At 53.2% G+C, this 27373-nt stretch overlaps 1 protein-coding gene and 1 long non-coding RNA gene across 17 annotated transcripts in view; one reads left to right on the top strand and one right to left on the bottom strand.

Annotated features, from left to right (window-relative positions):
- LOC106728660 (translation initiation factor IF-2-like) overlaps positions 1 to 27373 on the bottom strand; it is a 71769-nt gene that overhangs the window by 31659 nt on the left and 12737 nt on the right. For 7 of the 15 annotated variants that reach the window (XR_004324382.1, XR_004324381.1, XM_032492453.1 and 4 more), the window contains exon 1: positions 14573 to 15836. The exons of 2 other annotated variants lie outside the window; for them this stretch is intronic. Coding sequence is in view for 11 of the 13 variants with exons in the window: in XM_032492453.1 (XP_032348344.1) it covers positions 14573 to 15281 (709 nt within the window). In the remaining 2 variants the exon portion in view is untranslated. Of the gene's footprint in view, positions 1 to 6717; positions 11186 to 14352; positions 14493 to 14572; positions 15837 to 27373 lie in introns of those variants that run through there. 6 more of the 15 variants (XM_032492456.1, XM_032492457.1, XM_032492454.1 and 3 more) reach the window with 5 other exon arrangements.
- LOC116667550 lies at positions 16258 to 17246 on the top strand. 2 transcript variants are annotated; one of them, XR_004324387.1, is made up of 2 exons: positions 16258 to 16522; positions 16697 to 17246. It is a non-coding gene; the product is annotated as an uncharacterized LOC116667550 (long non-coding RNA). The 2 variants fall into 2 exon arrangements; XR_004324386.1 differs by having other exon boundaries at positions 16258 to 16534.

Below are 27373 nucleotides of genomic sequence, written 5' to 3'. Positions count from 1 at the left end.
ACCCTGGGCTCATGGTCTACACCGCAGGTTCCTGCTACAATGGAAGGGCCTGGATTTGGCACAGAACAGAAAGGACCATTTTGAGAATGCTCAAGACTGCAAAACGGTCTTGCCTGTTTGGGGTTTTTACAGCATCTCTCAAAGGTTTTACTCCCAGCGCTTAAGGGCAAAACTCTCTGCAGAGTTTCAGAGATCACCTGGGCCTGCAGCCTCGTACATGTCCCCCGTGGACCGTAGGAACACTGAGCAGAAGGATGGCCCCATGTTCCCTCCTTCCCGTCGCCTGTGGCCACACTGTGTGCTGCTTGCTGTCCATACCCGCCAGTGCTCTCAGCCCAAAGGCCTGGAGCCCTCACCCAGCAGGATGCCCGGGGGCCTTTCAGGGCAACCAGCAGGCCCTAGATCCTGGGGACAGGCCCTGGGGACCCCAGAACCAGCACAATGTATGATGCCCAGGAGGAGAGGGATGGAGGCAAATCCTGGCTCTCCTTTGGGACAGAACTCCCGCCCAAAAGACTGGTCTTCCTGGTGACGGGTCTCCGGGGAGAGCCTGCCAAGGCCAGCACCTGTGAGAGGCTGAACACAAACAGGAACCCTGTGCCGGGCTGCTCCCACCCTGCCAGGGGACAGTGTGGGTCCTGCAGCCAGAGACCTGCATTTGGGGTCCATCTTTGTCACCTGCTAGCTGTGTGACTCTGGGGACGTGCCTTGGCTTCTCTGAACTGCAGTTTTCTCAGTCCGAGAACCGTTAAAACCCACCTTCCACACAGGGAGGGATGCAGGCGACCTGTCAGAGCCCTATTCCAGCACCAGGGCAGCGCTGGTACACGCTGGCTCTGACTGGATGTTGAAATGAAATAGAATTGGGCATATTAAATTTTAAAATGGCTGTTTGAAAAAAAGGATTAAAGTATGCAGCCCTGGGCCTGGCGCTTAGCAGGTCACTGAAGGTCGTCTCCCCTCAGGGAGCTGAGTCCTGTTTGCAACATCAGACGTGAGCTGGCCTCCCTTGAAGGAGAGAAGTGTGGCCCCTGGCTCTCTACAGCGGGCCAAGGCAGATTCTGTCACTCTGCTCCCAGCGCTGGTCCTGCCCCAGCTGGTCTCACTCACCCCTCCCCTGGCAGCTGGACACTGAGAGCCGCGCCACGCCTGTCCCTCGAGGCATCCTCCGAGGCTGTGGGCTGTGGGGGCCTGCCACGCTGCTGGACCCACGAGCAGCCGCCTGGAGGCTGTTCGCATGAGCCGCCCACTGGCGCCGGCCACAGGCCAGGCAGGAGCACCCAGGGCTGGTGCTGAGACCCTCGAGGCCCACCCCCCAACCCCGGTGCTGGGAGTCCCGGGAGTGTGGGCGCGGAGCCACTCAATAGCTGTGCCTTCACGACAAAGGCGCGAGCTGGAGGCCCTCTCCGCACCGCCAAGCCCCCTCGTGGCCGCAGGAGGCCTCCACTGCCCTGGCCCAGGCTCCCGAGCCCGGCCAGAGGGCGGGGGGCCGCCCGCCTGGACCCCGCACTGCGGACTCAGGTGGGGGTCCGCGTCCCATCGTCCTGTCCCAGCGTCCCATCGAGCGACAGGAGCAGCACCGCCAGGAGGCCGGGCGGGCGGGAACTCGTCGCGGGCCTCCGGGGCCTCCGCCCACGGCCACCGGAAGTGCGGGCACACCCACCGCAGGAATCCCGGGCAGGGCCGGGCTCCCAGGAAACGGGCCAGAGGTTCCCGCGCACAGGCCCACAGGCTGGAACAGCCAGCACCCGACCCTGGGACCCACCCCCGGCTCCCTTCTGGGGTCAGCAGGCCGGGCCTCTGCCTCCCATCCACCCAGAGTCACAGGGACCAGAGGCCTGATCCTCCTCCAGGGCCCCCCAAAACCTGCTCCCGTCAGTGGCAGGTGACATCATCTAACAAGGGATTTTCCTCTGCCTCAGGGAGGGGAAACTGAGGCCAAGATGGGCAGGCAGCTCACCCGAGAGCCCTGGCCTCTGGTCTCCTCCTTATGGGATAAAACAGGCCGGCCGCTGGCCTCCGGGACCTCTCCCTCATTGCATCTGACGGTTTCCCGAGGCTGATGCTGTCACCCCCACTTTAAAGATGAGAGAACCGAGGCCTGGTGGTAAGAGTCAGCCTCAAGGACTTGTTTGCCCAAAAGTGGGCTGGGGGTTCACGCCGTCACATCAGGTCCCCCCAGTCCCTACCATGTTCCTGGTGGGGAAACTGGACCTGCTAAAGCTCCCAGGTGTGCGGCTCAGGGCCTGAGCACGGCATGCAGGCACGCGTGCACACATGCACACACGCGTGCACACATGCACACACATGTGCGCACACGCAGACCTGCACAAAAGGCCGGCCCTGCTGCCCGCTTCTTGGAAGAGGGCGCCAGCAAGATGACTGGCCCACCCGGGCCTTCCGGCCGCCCCCGCCCTCGGCCCGCCTTCCCGGATCCTGTCCTGGGCCTGCCCGCGCCGCCATTTCCTCTCCTGGGCTGGAGGCTCAATGCCATTCCTCCCAGTCTGCAAATGGCCGGCGTCCGGAACGGCCTGCCCCCTCCGAGGAGACAGCGGGTGCCTGGCCAGGGCCCAGAGTGCAGCCGGCCCGGCCAACAGGCCTTCCTTCACCCACCAGAGCCCGGCACCTGGGCGGCCTGTCCACCCATCGCTGGCGTGGGCCAGCCCTGGGCTGTGGAGGACGACCCACCCCGGGGGGCCATGGGACGCCCGACCAGACATCTCCTGGGTGGCCCAGGGACCAGGGAGCACAGGACACCTGTGTGTCTGCACACGTGTTCCAGCACCACCAAGGTGCACAGGCCCAGGCATGCCATCCACATCAGGCGGCCGTGCAGGCACACAATTCCACACTATCATTTAATGCAGAAGGCTTTGGGTTTGAATCTCATTCCAACCCTCATCAGCTGGTTGAACCTCCGAGGCTCGGTGCCTCCCTAGAAGAAGCAGGGATGACGACCCCCGCCTTGCAGGCATTTCCAAAACTCAAACATAAATCAAGAATTAATAGCATTTATGGGGTGCTTGCTATAGATGAAATGCTGTGCCAAGTGCTTTACATGTATTATTACAAAGCAGGGACACTTACTGTCCCCATTTTACAGAAGAGGAAACTGAGGCACAGAAAGGTGAAATTACTTGCCCTTGATCAGCACTGCCAGGAAATTAAAACACTTCAATTTACACCCAGGCCATGAGTTCTGGAGCTCACCCTCTCCTTCATCCTCCTCTTCCAAATGTGGAGGGAGCCTGACGTGGTGCGCTGCACACAGTGCGCGTACCGTCCTAACTGCCATCACCATGGCATGGTTACTGTGACCACCTGGTATTCTGAGACCCTGGCTTGGGAGGGCTGGGCGGCTTCATTTGCCTGATCTTTGAGTCCCATACCAGAGCCATATTCACAGGGCTGCTAATCAATATAGTTCTGATGTGGAGACGCACGCCCAAGAACTAATTCAGAAAGGATGACGTGGTTAAAAAATCCGAGAGCAGAGCCACTACAGAAAGCAGCTGCCAAACGTCTCGGGCAAATTTCATCCACGTTTCACTTTTCCTATTATTCCCCCAACATCTCGACCAACAGGTAGCTTCCTTAAAATAAACAAGCCACAACAAAGCACTGCTACTGACAGATGGGAGGGTGTCAGGAGCACTCAAGACACGCAGAGGGAAGCACCCTTCTCCCACTCAGCGCGGCTGACTCTGGGGCTGCTGCCCCAGCCAGGGACGGCCTCGGAGGCTGAAGGTGGCGGAGCCTGAGTCCAGAATTCAGACACGCCGACGCGAACCCTTCAAAATAAGGAGGGGGCGGGAAAAGAACCCTCAGAACCGATTACATCATGATGTGAGCAAATTCACAAAATAAACAGTTATCATCATTTGCAAATTACTGTGGCTGTAAAACCACTCTGCCCTCATGTGCGTTGATATGGACCAATAAATTTTGCACTTTGTTATCTCGGCAAGATAATTTTTTTTTAAAGTTTATAGCTACACTTTGCAGTTTACCTGTTGAATTTTTTTTTTTTTTTTAGTTTGGATTTACACATACCTTTAGACCATGCAAAATATTTATCATCTGATTTTTCAAAAACGTCTTGAAAAAATTTTTGAAAGTCCATATAGAACAGCGAAAGAGTTCATGTCTTCCCTACAGAGATCAAGACGATATTCAAATCAAAAGTCCTAAACCCTGTAATTTTTAATATAAATCTAGTGTAATGCTGTTCATGATGCAAAACAAGATAAAATTCGTAATTAATTAAAACATTTAAGGCCCTTTGACATCGGGCATTTGGAGTCCTGTGAGGTGCAGGTGAAGTTCCAATTTTAAATTAAATTTTAATGAAGGTGATGGTTGTTCCTCTACCAAATATTTCAGGAGATCAGAAGATCACTTAATAAGGCTGTTTTTATACGTAAATGCAACTTGTTTATTTTGACCTCAGTTCTTCGAAATTGTCGACTCCACAATTGAAATATGCTATGTGTTCCAACAAGGACCCGGCAGTCATAATGACAGACCAGCCCATCTGTGCTGTGAGGATGTATAATTTCAGTCTATAGTGGAATTTATATAGAAGCAATGATGTGAAAACTGCTATGTGTGGTACTTTCTTTAAAAAAAAAATATTGCTGAGAAGTACTGGGTGCCATGGAGAATGCTGATATTTTCTGCCTGATTAAAAAAAAAAAAAGCTTCTGTGGAATTTTACCGATTTGGAGGACGTAAAATATTATTACCCAAGTTAAAAAAACTGAGATGATAACTAATCACATTAAGCTATTCCAGCTACGTAAGGTGCATGCTGGAAAATGTGTTATCTGTATACATTAAACCATTAGAGGAGCATAATCTCAGTGGAAAATACTAATTTAGAATGAAAATGCTCATTTATTGGAAATTAATTATCTTATGCTACTTGCCCTACCTTGTCCAAAAAAGAATTAATGCTCAGGAAATTTGACTACCCATCATTCCAGGATTTAGGATTAAAGGCCTGTTCATCTACATTGATTACACCAAAAATTTTTTTAAAAGATAAGTGGGCAGCTAGTAAAGGTAAAAATCCTTTAAAAATGACCACCCTCCTCCCCACTCTCCCACCAGTCAGTCTCTCTACACTCTTGACTCTTCTGAGCCTTTAGAATTTAGTACACTCTTTTTTTCCTATTACTTTAACTTCGTCACCAGTGTTTTATTTGGTGCTTGCTAAATATTTGGGTGGAAAGACCCCCCCAGCTTACAGCAGCAGAATGTGGCTGTCACAATCATGAAGATGTTCTAATTGTCTCTGCTTATATACCCCTGTCTCTGGAACCCCAAATCTTCCAGTACCAACTGCCGTCTCATCTAAGGACAAAAGCAGCCGTGGATACCCCTGTGGGTGCCGAGCTCAGTTTCAGTATTTGGTGGTGTCTGCTCCGGCCGGCTGCTCAGGCCTGCACAAACAGGACCCAAACGCCTCTCCATCAGGAAAACAAAAAGGTATTTACTTGGGAATTTTCCTCCGGGTTGCAATTTAGAACTTTCTGGGCCCTATTTTCCATTTTCCATAAATCAAAACCCTGGCTACCCTCAAATGTGGGGAAACCAGGCTGCATCTGCGGGTGCTTTTGTCAGGCTGCCAGGGGACGAAGGTGAGCTCCGAGCTGAACGCTGCAAAGCCCACCTTTTAAATGAAAAGGTTCAGGGACCAACAGAGAAACTCAAGGAGCCCTGGAATCCAGCTCCCGGGCAGCAGTGGCAGCGTGGCCTGGGGACTCAAAGGTCTTCAAGGGACTCACTCCCTGCCCCCTGGGCCACAGCTCAGGCCCTGGATGGTCAGAATGTCTCGGGCTACAGCTCTGCAGATGGGAAACCAGGACCGGATCAGGGCACAGGCAGGCCCTGGGACCACTCAGGGCCCCCGAGGGTCAGTCTGGTGGACGTGCCCACGTGCACCCTATGAGCTGTCTGTGGGCAGGGCAGTTATGAACCAGGCCCAACAATGTTAGCTGGAACCCCTCAGATTAAATAAGAGCTTAAAAAAACAAAGCCCAAAACAACCTAAAATATTTCCCCCACGCTAAGCTGAGAGCCAAAAAGAGCTCCCCCCCCCCAATAAAATGAAATGAAAGGGAGAAAGAACTGTATCGCTAAACTGTGGACACGGCAGCATTAAAGATGCCGGGCAAAATGAAAGGACCTCTGTTTCTCAAAGCAGAATTCGCCCTCCCGTGTGCCGGCCTGGCCCTGCTGGCCAGAGTTTGCTGGGAGGAGCGTGCACGTTTCTGATGCTTTTCGCTTTGCCACTCCTGGCACTATCAAAAATTAAAATAATAATTAATAATAATAGTAATAATGAGACTGCCACAAAAAAACCCGACACAACCGAGCATGAAAGAGTAGGCCGTGCTCATTAATACCTCCTGAAACATTCGTTCAAATTATAATTGGACATGCAGCTACTGTGAAATAACAAACATTCATTTTTATTGTGATCTCGAAAGCCTGTCGCTTCGGATCTTAAAAATAAATGGGGTTGGCGTCTGCCTTTTCCCTGCAGTTTTTTCAAGGACTTATTTCACGGAAGCTGTGGGGGTGGGGGGTCTGAAATGGAATTTTGAATTTCGGGGAACCAGTTAGAGGGGAGGACACGTAACAGGCATGAGCACAAGATGGCAGAGCCCCCGGCTCGTCTCCAGCACGAGAGACGGGAAGAAGGAGACTTACCCCGGGCGCAGGAGGATGGGGAGCTCCGCAAAAGCAAGGCAGTGAAAACCGGGTCCCTCGCCCGGCTGGTCACCGGCGCAAGCAGAGGAGGGCAGGTCCCGCTGGCCAGCAGGCCGTCCCCAGGTGCCAGCCCCCGTCCGACAGGCCCTCGGGCGCCTGATCTCTGGCCACCGCCGGCCGCCGGTCCCTGGGTCCTGGCCGGCGCGGCCTGCGCCTCGGCCACCCCGGCACCCGGAGGCAGGGCTGCCAGGAGCCAAGTGGCGCTGGGGAGGCCCTGCTGCCAGCCCAGGAGGACGAGGAAAATGCTACTTTTGTCTCCTGCTCTCATCTGGCACTGGCTGCCTGGGGAGGGGGGGGCCAGAGGCGGCCGCTGCGGCTCGGCCCCGCCCACCGGGAATTTTTGAAAGATGCTCATGGGTGCCGGGAGGATGGCAGACGTGGCAGAGGCGGGTGGGCCGGACCCCCAAACCCACCACCGGGGAGGGGGGCGGCCGAGTGGGAGGGAGGAGGCAACAAGAGCGTCTGGCCACTCAGCGGCCAGCCCGAGGAGGACGCCGGGAGCCGGGCCGGGCCCAGGCGCCAGCCCTCCCCGTGGACAGGCGGCGCGGCCCTGGGCGCCATGTTGCGGGCGGCCTGCCTGGCCGGGCTGCTCCCGGGATAGAGGCCACATTGTTCCCACGCTGCGCCCGCCCGAGGGGCGGGCAGCGGCCAGCACCCCAGGGCCGAGGGCCCCCACCTCACTGGTCCCGGCCCGCAGCGCGAGCCCACTCTAGCCAACACCTCAGGAGGCCGTACCATTCAGGCTGAGAGCCGGGCCGCCCCTTGGAACCCGGCCCTGTGTCTGACCAGCCACCCAACCCTCAGCAAGCCACGCCACCCAACCCAGCCTCAGTTTCCCCATCTGTCTACAGTTTCCCCATCCATAGGGATCATGGCTCCTACCGCTTGGGGCTGCTGCGATGACACAATGAAAAATGCACACAGCCAGGCCGTGGCGAGGACTTCAGGTCAGGCTCCAGGCAGGTCACCACACCCCTTCCAGTCATCACAGATCCACCAGTTTCACCATGGCAAATCCCCACCGCGGGGAGGAACGGTGACCTGTGCTGGACGGGAGCTCCAGCCCTCTGACCTGGGTCAGTGGCCTTGAGGTTCAACGTGGGCATTTTCAGTTGGAGATTTATCAGACTCCTGGCCTTTTCCTGAGGGCACTGAGCCATGGCCACACAGCCAACCTGTTTGCCCAGGTCTTTCCTTCGGCCTTTTCTGTGGCCAGGAGCTGAGGCGATGACCACTGACCTGTGCAGGGTGAGCCACAAGAGTGTGAGTGTGGGCAGGGCCCCCGGGCAGGCAGGGCCAGCTCTGGGAGTAGAAGAGACGGAGTGGAGTGACCGAGGCTGGGCCATCACGGCCGGAGTCCACACACGGGCCCCGGCTCATGGTCCTTCCTGTCTGTAATGATTGGAGGTATTGGGGTACCTGGACACCTCCGCATCCATGGATGGGAGCTCCCCCACTGCCTGGAGCACGTTTTACTTGAATACTGCTTTATGCCTGCTCAGAGACCGCCATGACCAAAGCGAAGGGGGCGGGGGGAGTGAGTGAGCGGGAAGGAAGCACCCGGGAGGAGCCCTCTGTCCTCGGCTCCGGTCTCACGCACACGGCCATGTGACTAGCTCTCCAGCTGATGCCAGAGACAAAGCAGGTAGGATTCCGATGCCACGTGCCCGACCAGGAACACCGGGAATTCAATTCCAGGAACAGCTTGGCCCAGCTGCCAACAGCCCGGCCCCGGGAGGAGAGGGTCCCCCATGCTCTGTAGGGGAAGCCACTGAAAACTGCAGAGCCATTTGGGGGCCACCCTGACAGGGGAGATGAGGCAGAAGCTGAGTTACAGCTGCAGAAGGAGGTGGGCATGCCCCCCCCCCCCCAGTATCATCACCACCAGAAGTGGCCGCTGCTGTGCCCAGCTGGCTGCCCAGGAGAGAGCGCCCTCCACCCCCAGCCTGGGGCGGGCGTGGGGCTGGGGATACAACACATCAGCCAGGGCGGCAGGGCAGCCAGGCCTCAATCAGGCCCTTCTCAGATAGAATGAACGGTGTCCCGTCAGGTTTGGCAGCATCGCCACTGTGCCGGGGCCAGAATCTCCATCCACGAGCCCTTCTCCTCCAGGCAGGGCAGGGAGGGCCCTGCAGGTAACACGCACGGACCCTGGCATGCTCAGGACACCCAAGTGGCCCTGCAGGCCAGTACCTGCATGTCAGATGCCTGCTCATGCCTCCTCGGGAGCCTAGACCAGGCTGGTCTCTTACTGTTTAACCCCATGGAAGACTGAATCCCGGCTCCATCATTTCATTATAATTTAAAATGTAATTATAAAAGGCTGATTTGAATGTAAATATCGCTCTTAAACACATGAAAGGCGAATCTAGATTTAAGAGCCACGAATCAGCAGGTAAATATTTCAGCTAAATGCTCTTCCTACCATCTGAAATCTTAGAATTAAGGAAAGGCAATTCACAGAAGAACCCAGCCCTGGCGTTAGAAACCAAAAGCATCGGGACAACACTCTTTTTTTATCTTAAGGGAAAATTCTGTCACTCCTAAAAAAAAGGAAGAAAAGAAAATTTGGCATTTCCTTTGTACGTCCCATGCACACCTTTTCCAACCACAACTACCAATCTCATTTGGCGACAGTAACCAACGCCTCTACTGGTAACACCTCTGCTCGGAAAACCTCTCAGGCGCTGGTTAAACAGTGAGCCCGGCCGTTTGCTGAGGCGCTCGATTTATTTATCCACGCGGTTCTGAGCCGCTGTCCCTAAAGGCAAGACTCCTGAATCCGGACTCAAACACACGTTTCCCATCCAAAATGTCACAGTAAGACTGTGCAGCACTTTACTTTTGAAGCCCCTCTCCGAAAAAAAAAAAAAAAGTAAATAAAAGCTTATGTTTTAGGATAGCTCTGCCTCATGATGTGAGAGTTCGGTCTTTTCCATTTCAATTTTACTCATTCTACACGTGGCCTCGGAGGCTGTCATGGCCTCGGAGGCTGTCATGGTTACCCCACTCCCCGCAAACAGGGCTCTCTTCATAGCATTTGCGGGGGGGGGGGGGGAGGCAGTTAATGCAGAAGGTGAAACAGACCACAGCTAAGAGGTTCCAGGATTAAAAAAAAACAATGCAACAGCAATTTTAAAAACAAAGCCTTTGCAAGTCAGGTATTACAATTTGCCAAAAGTCTTTTGGATAAAGGGGATGCTTGGCAGAGAGGGGTCCCTCATCACCCACCCTGATCAGGGCCACTCCCTCTTCTGTCCTCCACCAGCCAGACACTGGTGGGGGTCTGGGGCCGACTGTCCACCGCGGCCTTCCCAACGTTCCCCCAACACTGGGACTGGTTCCCCGATGTTCCGATTCCAAGCCCAGCCTGATCAGTTCCTCCCGGGGTTCCTGGCGTGAGCCTGGGATCCGGGCCTGGCTTCCCAGGGTGCCTTCCCGGCTGCGCCACAGCTGGGACTGGAGGAGAAAGACACGGGGTCGGCAGCTCCGGCACTGCCTGCAGCTGCAGAGCGGGGAAGAGGGAGCTGGCTCGCGAAGAGGCCTTGGAGTAAAATTCTGCTCATTCTATCAGTTCAGAAAACGTCCATCCAGCGTGAACTCTGGGCCCGGTTTGCCCAGCCGAGGACGTCGGTGTTTGAGGGCCTATGTGAGGCACTGCCAAGTCAGGCCAGACTCTCTGATAACCTGCTGGCCAAACCCAAGTTCACGGAAGAAGGGGTTTTGGGGAGGAGTAAAGGACACCAGAGAACTATGAATACTATCTGAATTTGCTCTTGGTGGCTTCCCCTCGACGCCCTGGGGACAGACCCTTCCTCTTAGTTCCAGTTTCCCTCACTTCCATTCTGCGACCCTCCAGCAGACAAAGGCCAACTGGGCCTGGCCGGAGGGAGGGCCCGTGCAACCCACGATCTGAAACCCGGCTACCTTTACGGTGCTTGCCAACACGCCCCTGTGGCCCTTCAAAAGAAATCACAGGGGAAGAAAAAATAAACTTGCGAAAGTTTAAACTCCATTCGATAAAGAAAGCCAGACATTGCCACCGAAATTTCCCAAGAACCGCAGGTCAGGGGACTTTCTTTTTTCCTTTTCTGTAAATCTCGTCCCTGACTGAGTTCTCAGGGCCCGGGATGCCCAGACACTGGTGCTCTGCGGTCCCAGCCAACGGGACACTGGTCGGCCCTGAAAATAAATATTTCATATAAAAGGTCCATTGTCTTTGCTCGGAGACAATTGTTGCTTTTTCTCCCTCCTCGGCTCCATAACATCAGAAAGCATGGCCAATGCCATCTGGGGTTCTTTCTTGTTCCAACAAGATGTTTTGAGAAAGGGCAATCTTGCTGAGTCTTCCTGGATGATCAGCTAAGAGATAAAATTCTCCCAAAGCAAGCGTTTTGGTAAACGCACGCTTGTATGGGGCCAAAAAAACAATTAGCTTGTCAGAGTGGTGAAAATTCCTCCCACCAAACTGCCACCCGCGTTGCGGACAAGGACACCGTGGCTGGCGTGGCCACTCTGGACCCCCAAGCCCTGGTCTGTCCCTGGTCAGACTCCCAGGGGCCAGCACCCAGGTGAGCTCAAGTGCCATTCTGGGGGGGGGCCCATTTCTAAAAGGTGTTTCTCCTCCGTGAGCACATCCCGGGACCCCAAGGGGACCCAGCGCTTCTCAGCCAAGTGACAGGGAAGGCCCAGGCTTCGCAACTCCTGACAGTCTGCCTTGAAAATACCAAGGTTCACTTTCGCTACCACCTGGGTGGAGGAAGGAGGGGGAGGTTAACTCCCAGGTGTCCTGTCTAGTGAAACCAAAACTGGGCTCTCTGTTTCTTAAAAACTTGAAAATGTAATAATAATTAGCAATAAAAATGGCGATTACCATTTACAACAAAAACAATTACGGTGACAGCCATTTACGGCGTCCCCGCCACGTGCCAGAAACCGTGGTTTGTGGAATTAACGTCGTCTGAACCTTCCCAATGGCCCTCTGAGGTCGGAATTATGATTCCTGCTCTAGAGCTTGGGGTACACTCCAGGGAGGTAATGTGCCTTGTCCAAGGCCACATGGCAAGCTAGCGGCAGGGACTGGATCGGAGCCGCCAGATGTGAGCTAGGACACCCTGGCTTTATGGGAATTCTGCAAGGGTAGTCTCTATCCTCCCCAAACATGCAAATACACCCTCCCAGCCCAACATCAGCCAAGTGTGATGGTTTTAAAATGTCTGCCTGCCTGGCCTGTGGGGCCTCCTCTCCTTCCTGATCACTGCCCCTCACTGGGGGCACATGTCCGTTTCCCTGCACACCAAGGAGCACCCACCCACGCAGGGTGCCTGTCAGGGTGGGCAAAGCCCTTTACCCCTCCCCTGGCCCCACAGGCTGCCTGCCACACCAGGGTGGAGCAGGCCCCAGCGCCCATCTGAGGATGCAAGCCTGTGAGATCGGCCCCAGCAAGGTGCAAACCACAGGTACTCAAGAGGAACCAGGCTGCAGAGCTCCCTGCTGTTCCCTCTGAGCGAAGCAAAATGCCATCTGCACGTGTTCAGGCGGCATACAGACCCGAGCACGGTGGGGGCCTCATCACCACACACGGCCTGCGCTGAGCTGCTGGCCTCCCCAGCATCCCGAAGACGACGAGGCCGGGGACCTGGGGCCTCAAGTGGCCAGAGGCTGGGCATGGTGAAGCCTCAGTACAGGCCAGGGCCCTCCCTGGGGTTGGTTCTGGTTTAAAACAGAAAGCAGGAACACCAGGGCCATCCTCCCGCCAGCTCACCACAGTCCATAAGGCCCTGGCCCCCGCTTAACACATTCTTCCTATTAAATCCAGAGTGATAAAGAACAGACAGGTGCCAGTTTCATTTTCAGAACCTCATCTCTCATGTGCGTGTCCTCAAAAATAAATTTTGCCCAGATGAGACATCCCAACGCAGGAAGACAACCCTGGTAGGACCCGAGTCTCCATGGGGAGTCTCCAGTGGAACTGGGCTGGCTCTAAGGACAAGGACAAAGGCAGGACCTCTGTCTGTGGGCAGGGCCCACTGTCTGCCATGGACTCTCAGCCCTATCACATTCCTTGTGCCAGGGGCACCCTTGGGGCAGGAGGTGGGCCTCCAGATCTTTGATGACTAGTACCCCCCTCCAAGTGGCCCTAGGGGGGCTTCCTCAGATGCTCAGGCCTTTCCCTGCTCCCAGTGTCTGGCCCATAGGCCTGTGGAGAGGGAGCAACCGATGCCCCTTGTTTCAGGGTCTGTTTTAATCCCGGGGGTTACCCAACAGCCCAAGCATAATGCCACACCACCCTGCGCCCCATGCAGCATGCTACAGGTCATCTGTGGACCTGAGAAGGCGTCTCCCACATTTTACAGACAACGCTTGATGGAACTTGGGCTTTTTATAATTAGGAAACCCATCACCGCCAACAGCCAGGCGAACAGCGGCTCCGGGCTGGAGTGGCACGCCTTGGCAGCTGTGCCCCCTGGTTTCTAAGATCATTCCTGAATGTCCCACCCCAGGTTTCATGTCTGCCAACTGCCTCTGACAAAGTCATAAATACAAATTCAAAACGGGGGACTGGGGGCATAGACGGCCTAGCGAAAAAGATGGCGAAGCCAGCTCTGCAGTACAAAGCAAACTTTCAGCCTCGGTGCCAGGTGGGCAAGACCTTATTGAAATGGTTCTCCCCTCAGATCTAGACACCAGGCAGCCGAGGGAAAGGGAGGCGTGAGGCAGGCCTGGGCCACTCAGGCCTCTGTCCACGTTCCCGGAAACATGGCCTCCAAGTGCCAGCTCACAGCTCTGGGGTGTCTGGAAACAGGGCCCCCCCCCATTATTTTGTGGTCAGAGCATCCAGCTAGGTTATCCAAACCACATCAATCAGATGGAGGTGAGTAAAGGGGAAATCACACCTGTGATACAATCATATTTAAAAGGGGGCTTAACCCCCCCCCAACTTACGGGTTTCATTTTAAGGGGATAGGTACATGCAAGTACAAACCTGCATTTTAAAAATCCCAAATAGTTAGAACCAACGACCCAAAATAAAACGAATGTGGTGCTGGCCTACAGAGACTGCCCTGGCCTCTAAAGCCCAACTTTGAAGAAATTAATTTCAGTGTTACTTTAAAACCCTGTAATTATGGCAAACATGCATTCCTTCACCCCTGCCCCTCTCTGCTCCCCACAAATTCCCCAGGGCTGCCGGCTGGGCCTGTGTGTGAGCCACCTATAAAGGGGGATTTATTATGAAAAGTTATGAGTTGCTTTTCGTTTTATGCCACCATAAACACCAGCTTCCACACACAGGCCTTTCACTCCACCGGCCCATTCGGCCAATGCCTGACCCAGGGCCGCCCTAAACCAGCTCTTCATGAACGCCTGACCAGCAGGAAAAAAAAGTCGCTGCTGGTTTAGGAAATGAATGAAAGATTTCAATTTTTCAAGAAATGACTGTAGCTTCCAAATAACCCTTCCAAACATCTAATCTAAAAACAGATGCTTGCTCTTTTCTTTCTGTTCTTTTTAAGATGCCTGCGGACGCTGTTTTACGTGTTCAACATAATTCTCCCTGGCAAACGGCCTGCACACCTGAGATCAGAAGCTGTATTTCACAAATTCCAAGTTGCAGAATTTTCATGCCGGCCCTGGAGTTCTTGCAAGCTGCTGGTGCGGCTTCAGGTTCAAGAACAACCTCCTTCCCGTGTCCCCTCGTCTGTGGAAGGCCTGCTCTACAGAAGGGATCTTCTTAGAAATCCCTTCATTAATATTTAAATATTCACTAAGTAGCGAAAGTGAGAAATCCACTTACCGTCCCCAAGAGTCGACTTGAACCCGACCGAGACTGGGGCGCGCTGGTCGGCTGCTCTGCCCTTGCCGGAGGGACGCGCCCGCCCGGACGCGGCCAGCGCTGCGCTGTCGTGCCCACGGCTGCACAGGCCCTCGGTGTGAGTCCTGGGTTCCGGATGATTCTCTCCTTCACCCGTCGGAAGGGCAGAGAGCAAAGCGATGCCATCTCCCGCAACTCTTCGCAGGGCCGGACAGCTCCGGGACCGCGCGGGCAAAGCACACGGCCAGGCCCCACTTCCCTGGTCCCGCACCGCGCATCGGACCGCGCTGCTCCTCTCCTCCCGGCTCCGGCTTCCCTGTCTTGAACAACTGGACTTCCCCGAAGAGTACCCCGCAGTACACGGTCTCCACGTCCGTGACCTGCAACGCGAAGGACCTTTGTCCGGGACGAAAACGAAAGCGCGCCGGGCCAGGGGCGCCCACGCCCTGCCGCGGAGGTCCGCGCTGGCGCGCCCCGCGACTTTCTCCAAGTTCACGTGCATCCCAGGGCGGGCGGGCGGGTGCCCGGGGTCCGAACTTCCAGCGCCCGGCCGTCGGGCGCGCTGCGGGGTGCGGGCAGTCACAGGACGGCCGAGCGGCGCGGGCCCGGGGCACAATGGGAGCCTTCGGGCAGGCGGACCGGAGGGCGAGCGCGGGGACAGCGCGGGCCCGGCCTCCGCGCGGCCGCTCATCTACCGCGGCCAGGGAGCCGAATGCGGCGGCGGCGGCTGGGCACAGACGCACCGCGCGCCCGGTGCATGCTAATGGCCGGCGACCGCGCCATGAATTATTCAGCAGCGGCGCGGAGAGGGCAGGCGCGGCGCGGAGGGCGGCCTGGCCCGTGTGTCCCCCGCCGCTGCGAAGCCGCCGCGGCGACTTCCCAAACTTTCCCCGGTCGGCACCGAGGATGCGGCCCCCGCGGCGCCTCCGTCCCCGCCCGAGCGCGCCGGCCGCGCTTCCCCCGTTGCCGCCTATTTTATGTCTTTTGTCTCGGAGTTGGCACCTGTCCCAGAGAGCGCGTTTCCCTGCCCACCCCTTCGCCGCCGGATCAGGGCGGGGGAGGGGGTACGGGGGACCTGGAGAGGAGGGGATGGGTGGGGGGAGCAAGGCGCCTACGGCCCCACAGCCCGGGGGACCGCCCGGGGGCGGCGGCCGTGCCGCGCTCCCGGGCGCCCCTGTTCCGCGGGGAGGTCAGGGCTTCGGCTGTGCCCAGAATACCAACGAGGCCTCCCGGAGCCCCCGGCCGTGCCCGCTGCGGGCGAGGACCGGGCGCGGCCCCTCCCCGACTCCCCCCTCCGCCGCGCACCCTCCTCCGGGGGCCGGCGCGCGCGGGCGGGGCTGGCGGCGCGAGCAGCGGATTCGCCGCCCGGGCCCCGCGCCTCGCCCCGCAGCCCCGCGTGCGCGCCCCCGCGGGCACGCCGCCCCAGGCGCTCCCCGCCCGCGCGGTCCCGCCCGCCTGCCCGCGCTGGGCAGGGGGTACCGCGCCGCAGGGACTCGTCCGCCTTCTGCTTCTCGCCTTGGGGTCCGCACGTCCCGGCCCTGGCCCGCCCCCGCCGCCCTGGCACCGAGGCGGCTGCCGGAGCGCGCTCGGCGGCTGCGCTCCGAGGCGACGGCTGCCATGATTGCGGGCAGCGGGGCGCGCGCGCGCACGTTCGGGCCCGGCTTGGGGACCCCGGGCGGACCGACGGTCCCCGGTCTGACCGCAGCACCGTGCGCGCCGCGGACTGCGGCCAGGTCGGCGGGCTCATCTCCGCAAGGCTGGTGTTCACTGTGGAGCGCAAGACGAGGCTCCGGGACAGGGCTTAGGGTCGATGGTGGCAGGAAGCTTCCCCCGGGGCAAGGCGCGCACCAGAAGGAACCCGCGGCTGCTCGTCCGACACTGTTCGCCCGGCTGCGGGAGAGGCGCGGTGCCCAATAGCGTCGGTGGCGTGGTGTAGGGGATCTGGTGAAGTAGAAGGGGCAGCGCACTGTGCCCAGAGATAGGGGGGGTGCAAGGTGCCTGGCGGAGAGGAGGCCCTCACGGTGCCCGGGGAGGCGTGGGATGGGCGGGGGCATTGTGCCCGGAGCCGCTGCCCAGCTCCAACCGCGCTCTCTTCCTTCACCGCAGAAACAACTTCCTGCTACCCCGGCCCAGGGCGCAGGAGCTGCGGGGAGAAGTTCTAGGCCGCAGCTTTGCTGTCTTGGAGCCGGACGACTACACTGCTGCCCCCCGGTCGCGCGGTTCCTTCCCGCGCCCTCTCCCGCGGTCGCGACCAGCCGGGCTCCAGAGTCCGGACACTGGTTAGAATGACAAGAAGGCCGCAGCTGCTTTTTCTGCCTGTTTGGCAGGAGCGCCTGAGTGGTTTCTGGCGCTTGGGGACGCCGATATGGGGTCACTCTGCTGGGACCCCATCCCCCTGCCTGGACATGCCCTTGCTCAGAGCCAGATGGACCTGGTTGTCCCCGGATGCCGCGTCAGGGGCCCGAGAGAAATGAGGCCTCCTGGGCCCCATCCCAGTGTCTCTCTGTGCCTGTCTACCCCCCCACACACACAAGCCGGCCTTGGCATTCTAACCAGTGTCCCTTGACGTCACATCTCGCCATTTCTGTCAACCAATTGAAACTTGCCCGTTGTCATAAAAATATATATACTTTTTATGCCATTGGTAAATTCAAAAGTTCCTCGTGTGCCCTGCTTCCCAGGAAACTCCATTCCACATTGGATTGGACTGCCCAGGCAGGGGGCCCTGGGCACAGGGGCAAGGCTGGGCTGGGGCAGCTGGAGCAGCTCAGCTGGGGCCTCTGAGGCCCACTCACCCATCTTGAAGGCTCCCTAGACCCCCATGACCTTGGCCTTGAATCGTGCTAGACACACACGTAACTGCCACCACTGTATGACATGTACGACTTGGAGGGGAAGGAAGGAAGAAAAACCAGGATCAATTAAGAACTCTTCCAAAATGACTTCCCTGTAGGTTAGGATTTTTACCATGGCCTCTTCTTTCTAGGGATAGCTTTTTTTTCTTTCTTATGAGAAAATTCAGTTTTGGAAAGTGGAATAGACACGGTTTCCAGTTAATCTTTTCACTGAAATCCTGGCCAACTTTCACTTTCCACAGCTGCGGACACCAAGCAGAGACAGCCCAAGCAGGGGTGATTTCACAGTGGGGTGGGTTTCACTCTTTCCTTGAGGAAGGTCCAGGGTGGCCCTCCCAGCTTCAAGGACTAAGGGGGTCCACCACTTCTTTCCTCAGAAAAGGACGTTCTCAGCAGCCTGAGACTCGGGAACGCAGCACCCATGTTCTAACAATCCCGCAGGGAAAAACAGCCTCTCTGGTCTAGCACAGTCCTTTATCATTTTCTTCACTATTACAATTCCCAGCCCTGACTAGGACGTGTGGAGTAAGAGAAAACGTTCCCACGAGATGAGTATGTGCAGGGCAGTCTCCAAAAGCCCCAGAGATACTGCTGTCACCCACTCCTGCTCCGGCCACACCAAGGAAGGGCCCATCTGCTAACTGCCATGATAAGTACCCCCTTCCCCTCTTTACGGGATGGTTCAACTACTTTATAAAAAACATATTAAAGACATTTTGTGGTTTAGCAACCCTGGGGACTCTAGAACAACAAAAATGCGTTAGAGACTGGGCTGAAGGCAGAAATCTAAATTCTGTAAGTACCAGGAACTTTTAATACCAAATCTTGTTTTTTTCAAAATAATAAGCAAGCTCGGTAATGACCAAAAGGGGATTTTTGAAAATAAATATATGGTTAATATTCTCACATAAAACATTCCCAAGTGCGAACTCTAGAATGCTTCATACCTTTGAGATAACGTTCACAAACACACACATACACAAATACCACAACCAACACATCCAACAACCACACCTACAATCTATTTATAATCACTTTCCTAAACACTATAAATATTATAACTAATGTGATATATGTTTTGTGATTAAATGGGTGGATTAAAACATTGAATTAAAAAAGCCACACAAAAAAAGAGATTATCTTCCATTATGCCACTTACAACTTTTGTTCCATTGGCACAAATACAAATTTGACAACTGTATCATTACTGAAGGCAATGACTAAATGCCAGGATATTAACTTTGTAATTTTCACCTGAAATCATACCAGCTTGCTAACGTTTTAATTAGCTGATTTTTTTTCTTGCTCTCACACACAGTAATCGGTTAATTTAATGCCTTTCTCCTCCTCTCAATTTTTATTTGGTAAAACAAGAAATTGGGTGAGTCAGGATAATATTCGAGAACACACATTCTTTTTTATCCTCTCTATACTTGGCAAGGATTTACATATAATTTGGTTGCAAATTCAGAAATCAAATTCTGCTTTATGCGAGGAAAATAATAGCACGTGGGCAACTCTATTGGGTATTTTTCAGGTTTCAGGTTTTCTAAGGTCTTTTTTCAACTCGTTACCGTATTTTATTATTTAAAGTAAATAATATTTTAAAAAGGTGCTTACATTATCAGAAAGGATTCCTGGGAAGTTATGCTGTTGAAGAATATTACGATGGACAAGTTTCCTGGAGGAAGAACTTGGTGTGTGCCCGCGGGCCGCACCATGCCCGCGGTCCGATATTTGAAAAAGGAAGGCTCTCACTATACCAGGATGTTTATAGTATCAGTCTTATACAGTTATTTTTTCCTGATTTCTTCCAAGATTTGCCTAATGGGAATGTGGCTGGCCACTTCCTGCTATGCCCCGGCTCCGTCTTCGGCCGCAGTCCAGCCTCACGAGGCCGGGGCAGTTCAGTTTAGTTTCCCTTTTTTCAGCCTAGCAACATTCAGTAGTTTTAAGATTTTTGGTATCCAAAGCATTCCGAGGACTTAGTAAACAGATGCATTTAATCTAATGAAAGCAAGCAGGATGAGTGTGAGTGAAAACTTACATTTCCACTTGGGTTTCGAACATTCAACTTGTCCACCCAAGACTCTGATGATTTTCAAGCCAGCCCAGTAAAACCGAGATTGCCAGTTTGTAGGATGCCACTTCCTCAGTCACCCCAGACAGTGTGTTCTTTAGAAGAGCCTCTAAGAAGCGCTGGGTACTGCGTGCAAAGGCAAACCAGGCTTACGATTTTTTTTTCCTTCTGCCTTTGTCTCCAAGTAGTTTGCAGGTCTGGGATTCCGTTTGGATACATCTATTTCGTAATAACCTGTGCTGCTCTTTATGAAGCGTTCATTTTTACTCTCAAGCATCCAGAGAAAGGATTCTTTCCTCCCAGACATAATGAAGCATTTTTCAGAATCTTTTGCTTGAGTTTACTCAGTCTTATGTCAAACTTGGTGTGAGTTCACTGGCAACAGAAATGAAACTCTGGCCATGGGACAAGCATGTGTGAGGAACAAAGCACAGGGCAGGAGACTGCATTAGGAGCCACCCTGTCCCCACCAAAAAAGCATACCAGCAGAACAATTTCTATATCTTTTCTTAAAAAAAAAAAAAAATATATATATATATATATATATATATATGTATGTATGTATGTATAGAACAGACATAGCGCGCCTGCAGCTGACAATGATCAGCAGCGTGCCCAGGGACCAGCAGAGCTCCACACCCATCACCTGGCCACCCCTTCGCCGCCGGATGAAACCTGTGAGCAGCTGTTTTATCATATTTAACACACTTTGGAAGTCCATACTTTCACTTGCCATGATGTTACCTGTGCATGTAACACCATCTATTAACCCTGAAAGCATTCTTTAAGGAGTTTATTATTATTTTTCAATTAAAAGATATGCATAAAATAACCAGAAGTGTGCAATAAACGTGCTCGATCATATATCTAAATACGTGAACATACTATATGCAATACATACATGCTACTATGGGATTTTTTCCCTCATAGATGAGGAATTACAGTGAATATTCCCCATTCCAACATAGTAACAATGCAAATCAGAAAATAGAAATTAAAGATGATGGGCCAATATCCCTGATTATAGACACATATATCAAATGCCAACGCTAGATTCTTGGGTTCGTAAAAGGAATGAGAAAAAGCACAGTACAGACTAAATTTTTTTTAAAATCAAAATTACCTTTCAAAGAGACATGGGTGCTAAATTTGCTTATTTTGGTTGCTCAAGTCTACAATTTCTAAAATGGAATCATAAATTGGGAAATTAACATTTTTCTAAAGCATTTATTGTGCCACTCATAGCAATTTTTATTAGCAATTAAAGATCTATTAGAATTTGAACTTGAACAGTTTCTAGTAGAAGCAGGGATGAATTTTCATGAAAATTAAAAGACATCAGAAAATTTGAAAAGAATTTTACTCTCTTGATGTCCAACGGATGCCTTCCTTTCATAGTTGAAAAGCCTCAATTTTTTTGAAGTATTTTTTGTATCTTATCAATCCTTTATAGGGGCCTGAAATAATCATTATTCTTTTTGAATTGTATCTAAGAAGAATTTAGCTATTAAGAATTTAAAGCAATTTTAAACTTTAAAAACTCAAATGTTTATTTTTTTAATTTTTAAATAATGCTGAAATCCTAATGCAAGTTAATTTTTTCCCTCCTCACAGATGAACTGAAAATTTTAGTACCATTTCTTAACCACACAGCCCTTCAGTAAGTTAGGTAAATTATAAGCCCTCTAGACTAAAGGAAAAAAAAGTAAGGAAATAAACTCTGATTTAGAGCTCAGACGGTTCACTACTAAATTGCAAGGGACAACAGGAACTTATTTTAAAATCAAGATTTCACAGATCACTTCTTTAAAATGATTGCAACAAAACTTAAGCTGCCTGCAAAAAGGACCTATGTCGAATGAGGGGTTTTTTGAGGGGTGGGGGTGTTACAAATTGTTTAAAATTCAACCACACTGGTCTTGTTTATTGGAATACTCCCATTTTATTTTTTAAAAATCTAACATGATTTCACACAACACAAGCAAGTACTTTGCGTTATATATAATGACAGTTTCATTTTCCTGACTATGTCTAAATATCATAGCTTTCAGATCCGGTTAGCAGAAAGTTAGGGTTAAGGTTGGATTTTTCATATACATCCTCGCTTCAAAAAGTGAAAAAATGTCTCACCTAAATTTATCACTGCAAGACAAGATAATATTTAATGGCTGCAAAAAAAAAATACTGAAAAAGAAAGCCAATGCTTTTGTTCTGTTTTGTTTCTTGCTATTTATAGAGCAACTTTGGGTGTAATTCCTAATTTTAAAGGAACAAGAAGTTCTTTTTTTTTTTTAACCAAAAGAAAGTGGTAATATAGGCAATCAGACCACGGGTGACATTAACCTTGAAAATAGGAGTCTGTATAATTTTTATATGATGAATACATATTTTTAAAATGGGTTTGAAAATAAAGAGAGATGTGGACATTTTCACTCCCAGGCTCGGCTTTCCACGATGTTCAAGGGTTTGTGCCTTTCCTAGTATCTTACTGATAAACCAGTTTTTCAGCCCTGTATTCTAAACGTGCTACAAGAGTCTCTCCCTGCCTCCGTGTCTGAGGGGAAACAGTGGATGCAGCCCGCCACCTCCTTCCCTCACTCACAGCTTCTCTGAAGCTGGCAGTCTCTCACACACAGAATGCCGGAAATTTCTAGGAGGACTCCAAGGCTCACTGGGAAACTTCTTGTGTTGGGAAAAAACTTCTCAACGCACACCTGGATCTACAGATTCGGAAAAATTCACCAGCTGTAGCCAAAAACCAAAACACTCAACCACCCGAACACAGTCTACCAGAAACACAGAGTTCTTTGACGTGACAGAAGGCTTATAAATAAAATAGCTCCAAGGCAGGCAGGCTGAATGAGCCTTTTAAGACAGCCTGTGGGTGCCTCAAACTTTAATATTAGAACATTAATGCTAGCAACACGAAGATGGTATCCTGGGATGTGTGTGTGTGTGTGTGTGTGTGCACGCACAGAAATACAAGTTCTGCTGCCCTTACGGCTTGGGGCCGACTTGAGGTCCTGGTGGCGATCCTCAAGCCCAGACAAAGGGCAGGCCTCACCTGTATTCTGTTCAGGTTCCTCCCTTTTTCATTACACATGTGCAAACACCAAAAGCCAGTGAAAACATAACCTGCTGTAGATAACGAGACTGACCTCAGATAGAGAAAAACTTTCCCTGCAATAAATATATATATACATATATATATATATGCATGTATATATACATATATATATACATGCCATTTTGTGAATGGCAAACCAAGCTGACCTCATTCAGCCCTGTTAGGACAAACATGGCAAGAGCAGCTTCGGGGAGTGAGGCTAGGGGCCGGGGCCGAGGTGTGCTGTCCTCTCGGAAGCCACGTGCACCAGATCCCTTGGGAAAGGAGGTCAAATTGTGTGGCCTGGGCCGGGGTTTGGGCCCTGCAGATCCCTACCCAAGCCAGGCTGGGTGAGGCTGCAAAGAGAGCCTTGAAGCCTGGGATAAACATTCAGGGCTCTCGGCATCCATGCCAGGAGGAGGAGGGTCTCCAAACCACCAAATCCAATCCCCCAAGTTAGGGACCAACTTGTTATCACGATCAAAGGCCTTGGAGAGGCAGGGATGCTCTGCAGTTTGTCCAAATTCTCACCATGCTCGGCCCACACCTTCTTATACCATCGCCGAGGGTTTTGATATAGTTCAAGTCAACAAAAGCACCCCAAGCATTTAGTCTGTGCCAGGTACCACGGGAGTCACTGAACATTTTCATTAAAAACAACGGCTCCTAGTGCAGGTTTTTGCTAAGGTGATAAGGACAGCGTCTCGTGTGTGGAGAGCATGCGGTTCATGATTTACGGGGTGCGTAAATTTCTGAGCCCTGTCTCACGTATCCTCACAACCCGAGAAGACAACAAGAAATGTCACACCTCCTTAAAGACCAGAGAAACTGAGGCCTGAGCGGGTGGAATACTGATTTGGCACAATATTGTACCGACCTGGGACCCCCAACCACTGCAGGCACACACGCCCCTTCGTTGTTTTTTTTAACAGAACATATCACCACCCATCCCTTCACGCTCACGCATGTGCAGGCTTATTTTATAGGTAAGAACAGTTCCCGGGAAAAACAGAACTCCATTGAAACATGGAGCCCAGAACTGCTTTGAGCTGGCCAGCTCTGGCAATCCCCCGCCCCCGCAGCCGGCTCCGGTCATCTGAAGCGTCCACCCTCCCCTGCAGGTGCATCCTCGTCGCCCCCACACAACTGGGCTGGACGCATCGACCTCCGGTGTAAAAGCACGAACTTGAGCTCCCCACGCCGGGCCTGCCAGAGTCCTCGGAACAAAGCCGCCTCAACGGAGTGGTGGGGCCCCAATGCCCCCCGTTCACCCTTCTTCCTGTTGGTGTGCAGACACCCTGCAACCAGGGGCTCCCCAGCCACACAACCACCATAGCTCTGAGCCCCACCTGAGCCTTCCCTGACTTGCGGCCCCCTGTGAACCTGGCAGGTCCCTGCCCGTGGTCTCAGTATAAAAGGCCAAACAGGTGACAATGATGGTCTGGGAAAACCTCAAAGTCTCAAGTCAGCCAGGATCACTCATGACCGGCTCCCCTCAGAGAGGCTCATGGTGGCAGTTCTCTCCTGGAGGGATGTCCAGGGCCAGGGGCCTGGAAGTCAGCATTCTGCAGGGGCACATGATTGAGAAAGAGGTGAAAAAAGAGGGAACTGGGTTATTTTGGAAATGGTTGTATTGAAGGAGATACCAGCAGTCTGTCTCCAAAGGGCTTCCCTTTCCAGGAGAGATCTGCACCACACAGAGAAATTTCCTGAAGCCCCTGCCTCCCCCTAGTTCATGATACGCACCGACCCAACGCCCGCTCATCCTCGGGACAGCAAGGCACGGCCCCGAACTGCAGAACACCAAGTGTTCCCCAAAAGCCAAATTCCACGGCAGAATAGTCCACTGCACAAACGGCAAGCACAGGAAGAAACTTAACATTTTTAAAAGGCTCCCTGGCAGAGCCAGGTGAACAAAACTATGAAATAAACGAGGCGCGAGCCAGAGGCCTTGCCTGGCTTGGCGGAGAACGTGAAGCCACCCTGTTCATTTTCAAAGGCAAAGGCTTCCAAGACGCCTTTCTCTTGCCTCCTTTTTGCACCTAATTACAAGAGAAAGTGCTTTTTAAAATCAGACAAAACCTTAAAAAAAAAAGTTACAAGGAGCTAAGTCTCAAAAGCTGCTTGGGATAAAAATTATAACCTTGTCCAGCATTTGAGGAAAAAACAAAGAACATAGGGGACATGGGATGGTCAGGGCTGAATTTAGTGTCAGCTGTTTTCATCACTCTGGGCCTGGTAGGTCCCACCTAGAACTATCCCCAAGACTCTGTAAAGGTTGTGATTTGGAGGGAAAAGAAGGGCCTCGGAGACAACGAAAGCCCAGTGCAGATGGGTGTGAAGGTTCCTGTTTTTCATCACAGGGGACCCTGGATTCTGCTTTCCTGGAGCACCTTTTCTTTCCCATCTGCGGGACTTCCACAGAAATGAAGAGCAGAGAAAGAAAAACACATGTGCCTTGTTTTCCCGCAGACCTCTCCTCTCTGCACTTCAGCCGGCGGGTCGGTCGCAGTCCACAAGGGCCCTGCAGAGCGACGCCTCCAGCCGGGCTCCTGGCCTGGGACCCGTGCAGCGGTGCCGTCGCGGCCCCCACCCCCCGGGTGGCAGGCGCCACGCGGCCGCGGTGGCTGCCTGGGCTCCGTCGGCGGACCAGCGCGTCGGCCACCGGGGTGGGCAACCGGGTTGCGGCTAGTCTCGTCCCGCCGGGTCTGGGCGGGGCAGGTGACACGACGGGGTCTGCACCTGCTCTGGAGGCCCGGAGGTCTCGCGCGCTTCCTCCATGCAGCCCCCAGGCTCCCGGCCCAGGGCGGAGAGAGGGCTCCGCGGGGACGAAGCCGAGGCAGGGCCAGGGCCGGGCCGGGTGGCATCAGATCTGGAGCCTGGGGTCCACATCAAGTGGGGAGCGGAGCCTGCAGTCTGAGCCTGCGGCCGGGTCCACGTACGTGGGGGCCTTGGAGTCTGAGTCGGGGGCGGGCGCGCTTTGCGCGGTCCGAGCCGGGAGCCGAAGCCGGGTCTGCGTCAGGCAGGTGTCAGGGTCCAAGCCGGGGTCCCGGTCCGAGTCCGAATCTTGACCCGCATCTGGATCTGGGTCCGGGGTCCGAGTCCCAGCAGGTGTCCAGATCTGCGTTGGGGTCCAGGGTCCGAATCCGTGTCGGAACCGGGTCCGGGTCCGGTTCCGGGGTCGGACTCCGCGCTGGGGTCCGAGTCTCTGTCCGAGCCGGGGCCGGGGTCCGCGGCGGCGGCGGAGGCGGCACGCGCCCCAATTAGCCGCGGGCGGGCGGGCGACGGGGCGGCCCCATTGAGGGCGAACAAAGGGCGCGACCCCGGGGTCAGGGAGTCGCGGGCCGGCGGCCGCCGCTTTGTTGGCCCGCCCTGTTTACTTTGCCTAAGTAAAGCGCACAATATATTGACTAAAGCGGATTAGAGGGTCGCGCCCCAGAGGCCGCGGGACCTCCCAGCCGGGCGCCTCCCCGCTGGCCCGGCCCGACGCGTGCAGACCCCTTCCCGCCGGGTCCCCGCCGTCCGGGCCGCCGCCAGCCTCGCCTCCGCCCCCACCCGCGGAGGCAGCGGGGGAAACTGAGGCCGCAGGCCCTTCGTGTCAGCCGTGCGCAGGCGGCGAGCCGGCCCAGGTCCTGGACGGGGTCCCCGCGGCCGCGGCTCACCTGCGCCACGTGGTGTCCGGAGCGGGGGTCAGTCTGACAGCCTCCCACCGGGCCTTGTAAACCAACCGGGGCAGTGAGTTATTTCCGGACCACTGCATTTTTTAAGATTCTACCCTTTCCAACACTGCTGGTATAGGGAACGGATTTTACAGGAGAGCAAATGGCACTTGCCGCAAGGCTCAGATATTTTAGACGGTAAGATGGACAGAATTTTCCATATCACAAAATCCTGTAGCATTATGCTCACAAAAGAAAATTCCTGCCTCTTGTCTTGTTACAAGCAATGTATCCCCCGGCTGTGAATTAGCAGGTGACTTAAGAGTGCAGAATAATATTTTGAAATATAGAAGTCCTGGGAAGTACAAGCTGGAAAAAAAATTGTTTTCTTTCTTTCTTTTAAAAGAAAATAAATGAGAGTATAAATAAACCGCTAAGAGTTCTACCCAAAGACCGCAGTGTATCATCTGGCAGTATGAATCCAAGATCTGTGTTCTTCTCCAGATAAGAACTTGCAGGATCTTTTAAATTGCCCTTAAAAAACAACCAGTAGAAGCAGAAAGCCCAAACTCGGAATCAAGCAGTCTCACCAGGGGAGTGGGGAATCACTGGACCAAATAGCCAAGAAGAACAAGAATGCCTTTTTTCTCATTTCTGGATGGTATTGTTTAGGGGACAAAAATACTTCTCCTTAAGTTCACACAAAATCTTAGTTGAGATTTTTGTGCCCTGGTTGTGCAAGTATGTATGTTTGTTTAGGGAATGCATGTAGCGTTTGATTAATAAGCTATCAATGTACAAATCTTTTATGAGAACAAACAGTATTTACTTACTATATACATTTGTTGGCCTAACGAATAATTCTGCTACTTGCCTTCTATCCACAGTATTGAAGGAAAAATAAGCCATTTGTCTATATTTCTACTCCCAATAAAGTAGAATGATTCTACTTCATTAAAAAATTTCTTTAATTAACAAAAATTTTAATTTTAATTAACAAAATTAACAAATTAACAAAAAATTGTAAATGAAGTAGATGTTTAAATCTACTTCATTTAAAAATGATTTTTCTTGGTGGAGGGT

The sequence above is a fragment of the Camelus ferus genome, chromosome 12, assembly GCF_009834535.1.
Source record: "Camelus ferus isolate YT-003-E chromosome 12, BCGSAC_Cfer_1.0, whole genome shotgun sequence".
NCBI lineage: Eukaryota > Metazoa > Chordata > Mammalia > Artiodactyla > Camelidae > Camelus > Camelus ferus.
The sequence above is the reverse complement of the archived record's forward strand: the minus strand, read 5'-3'. Positions and strand labels throughout refer to the sequence as shown.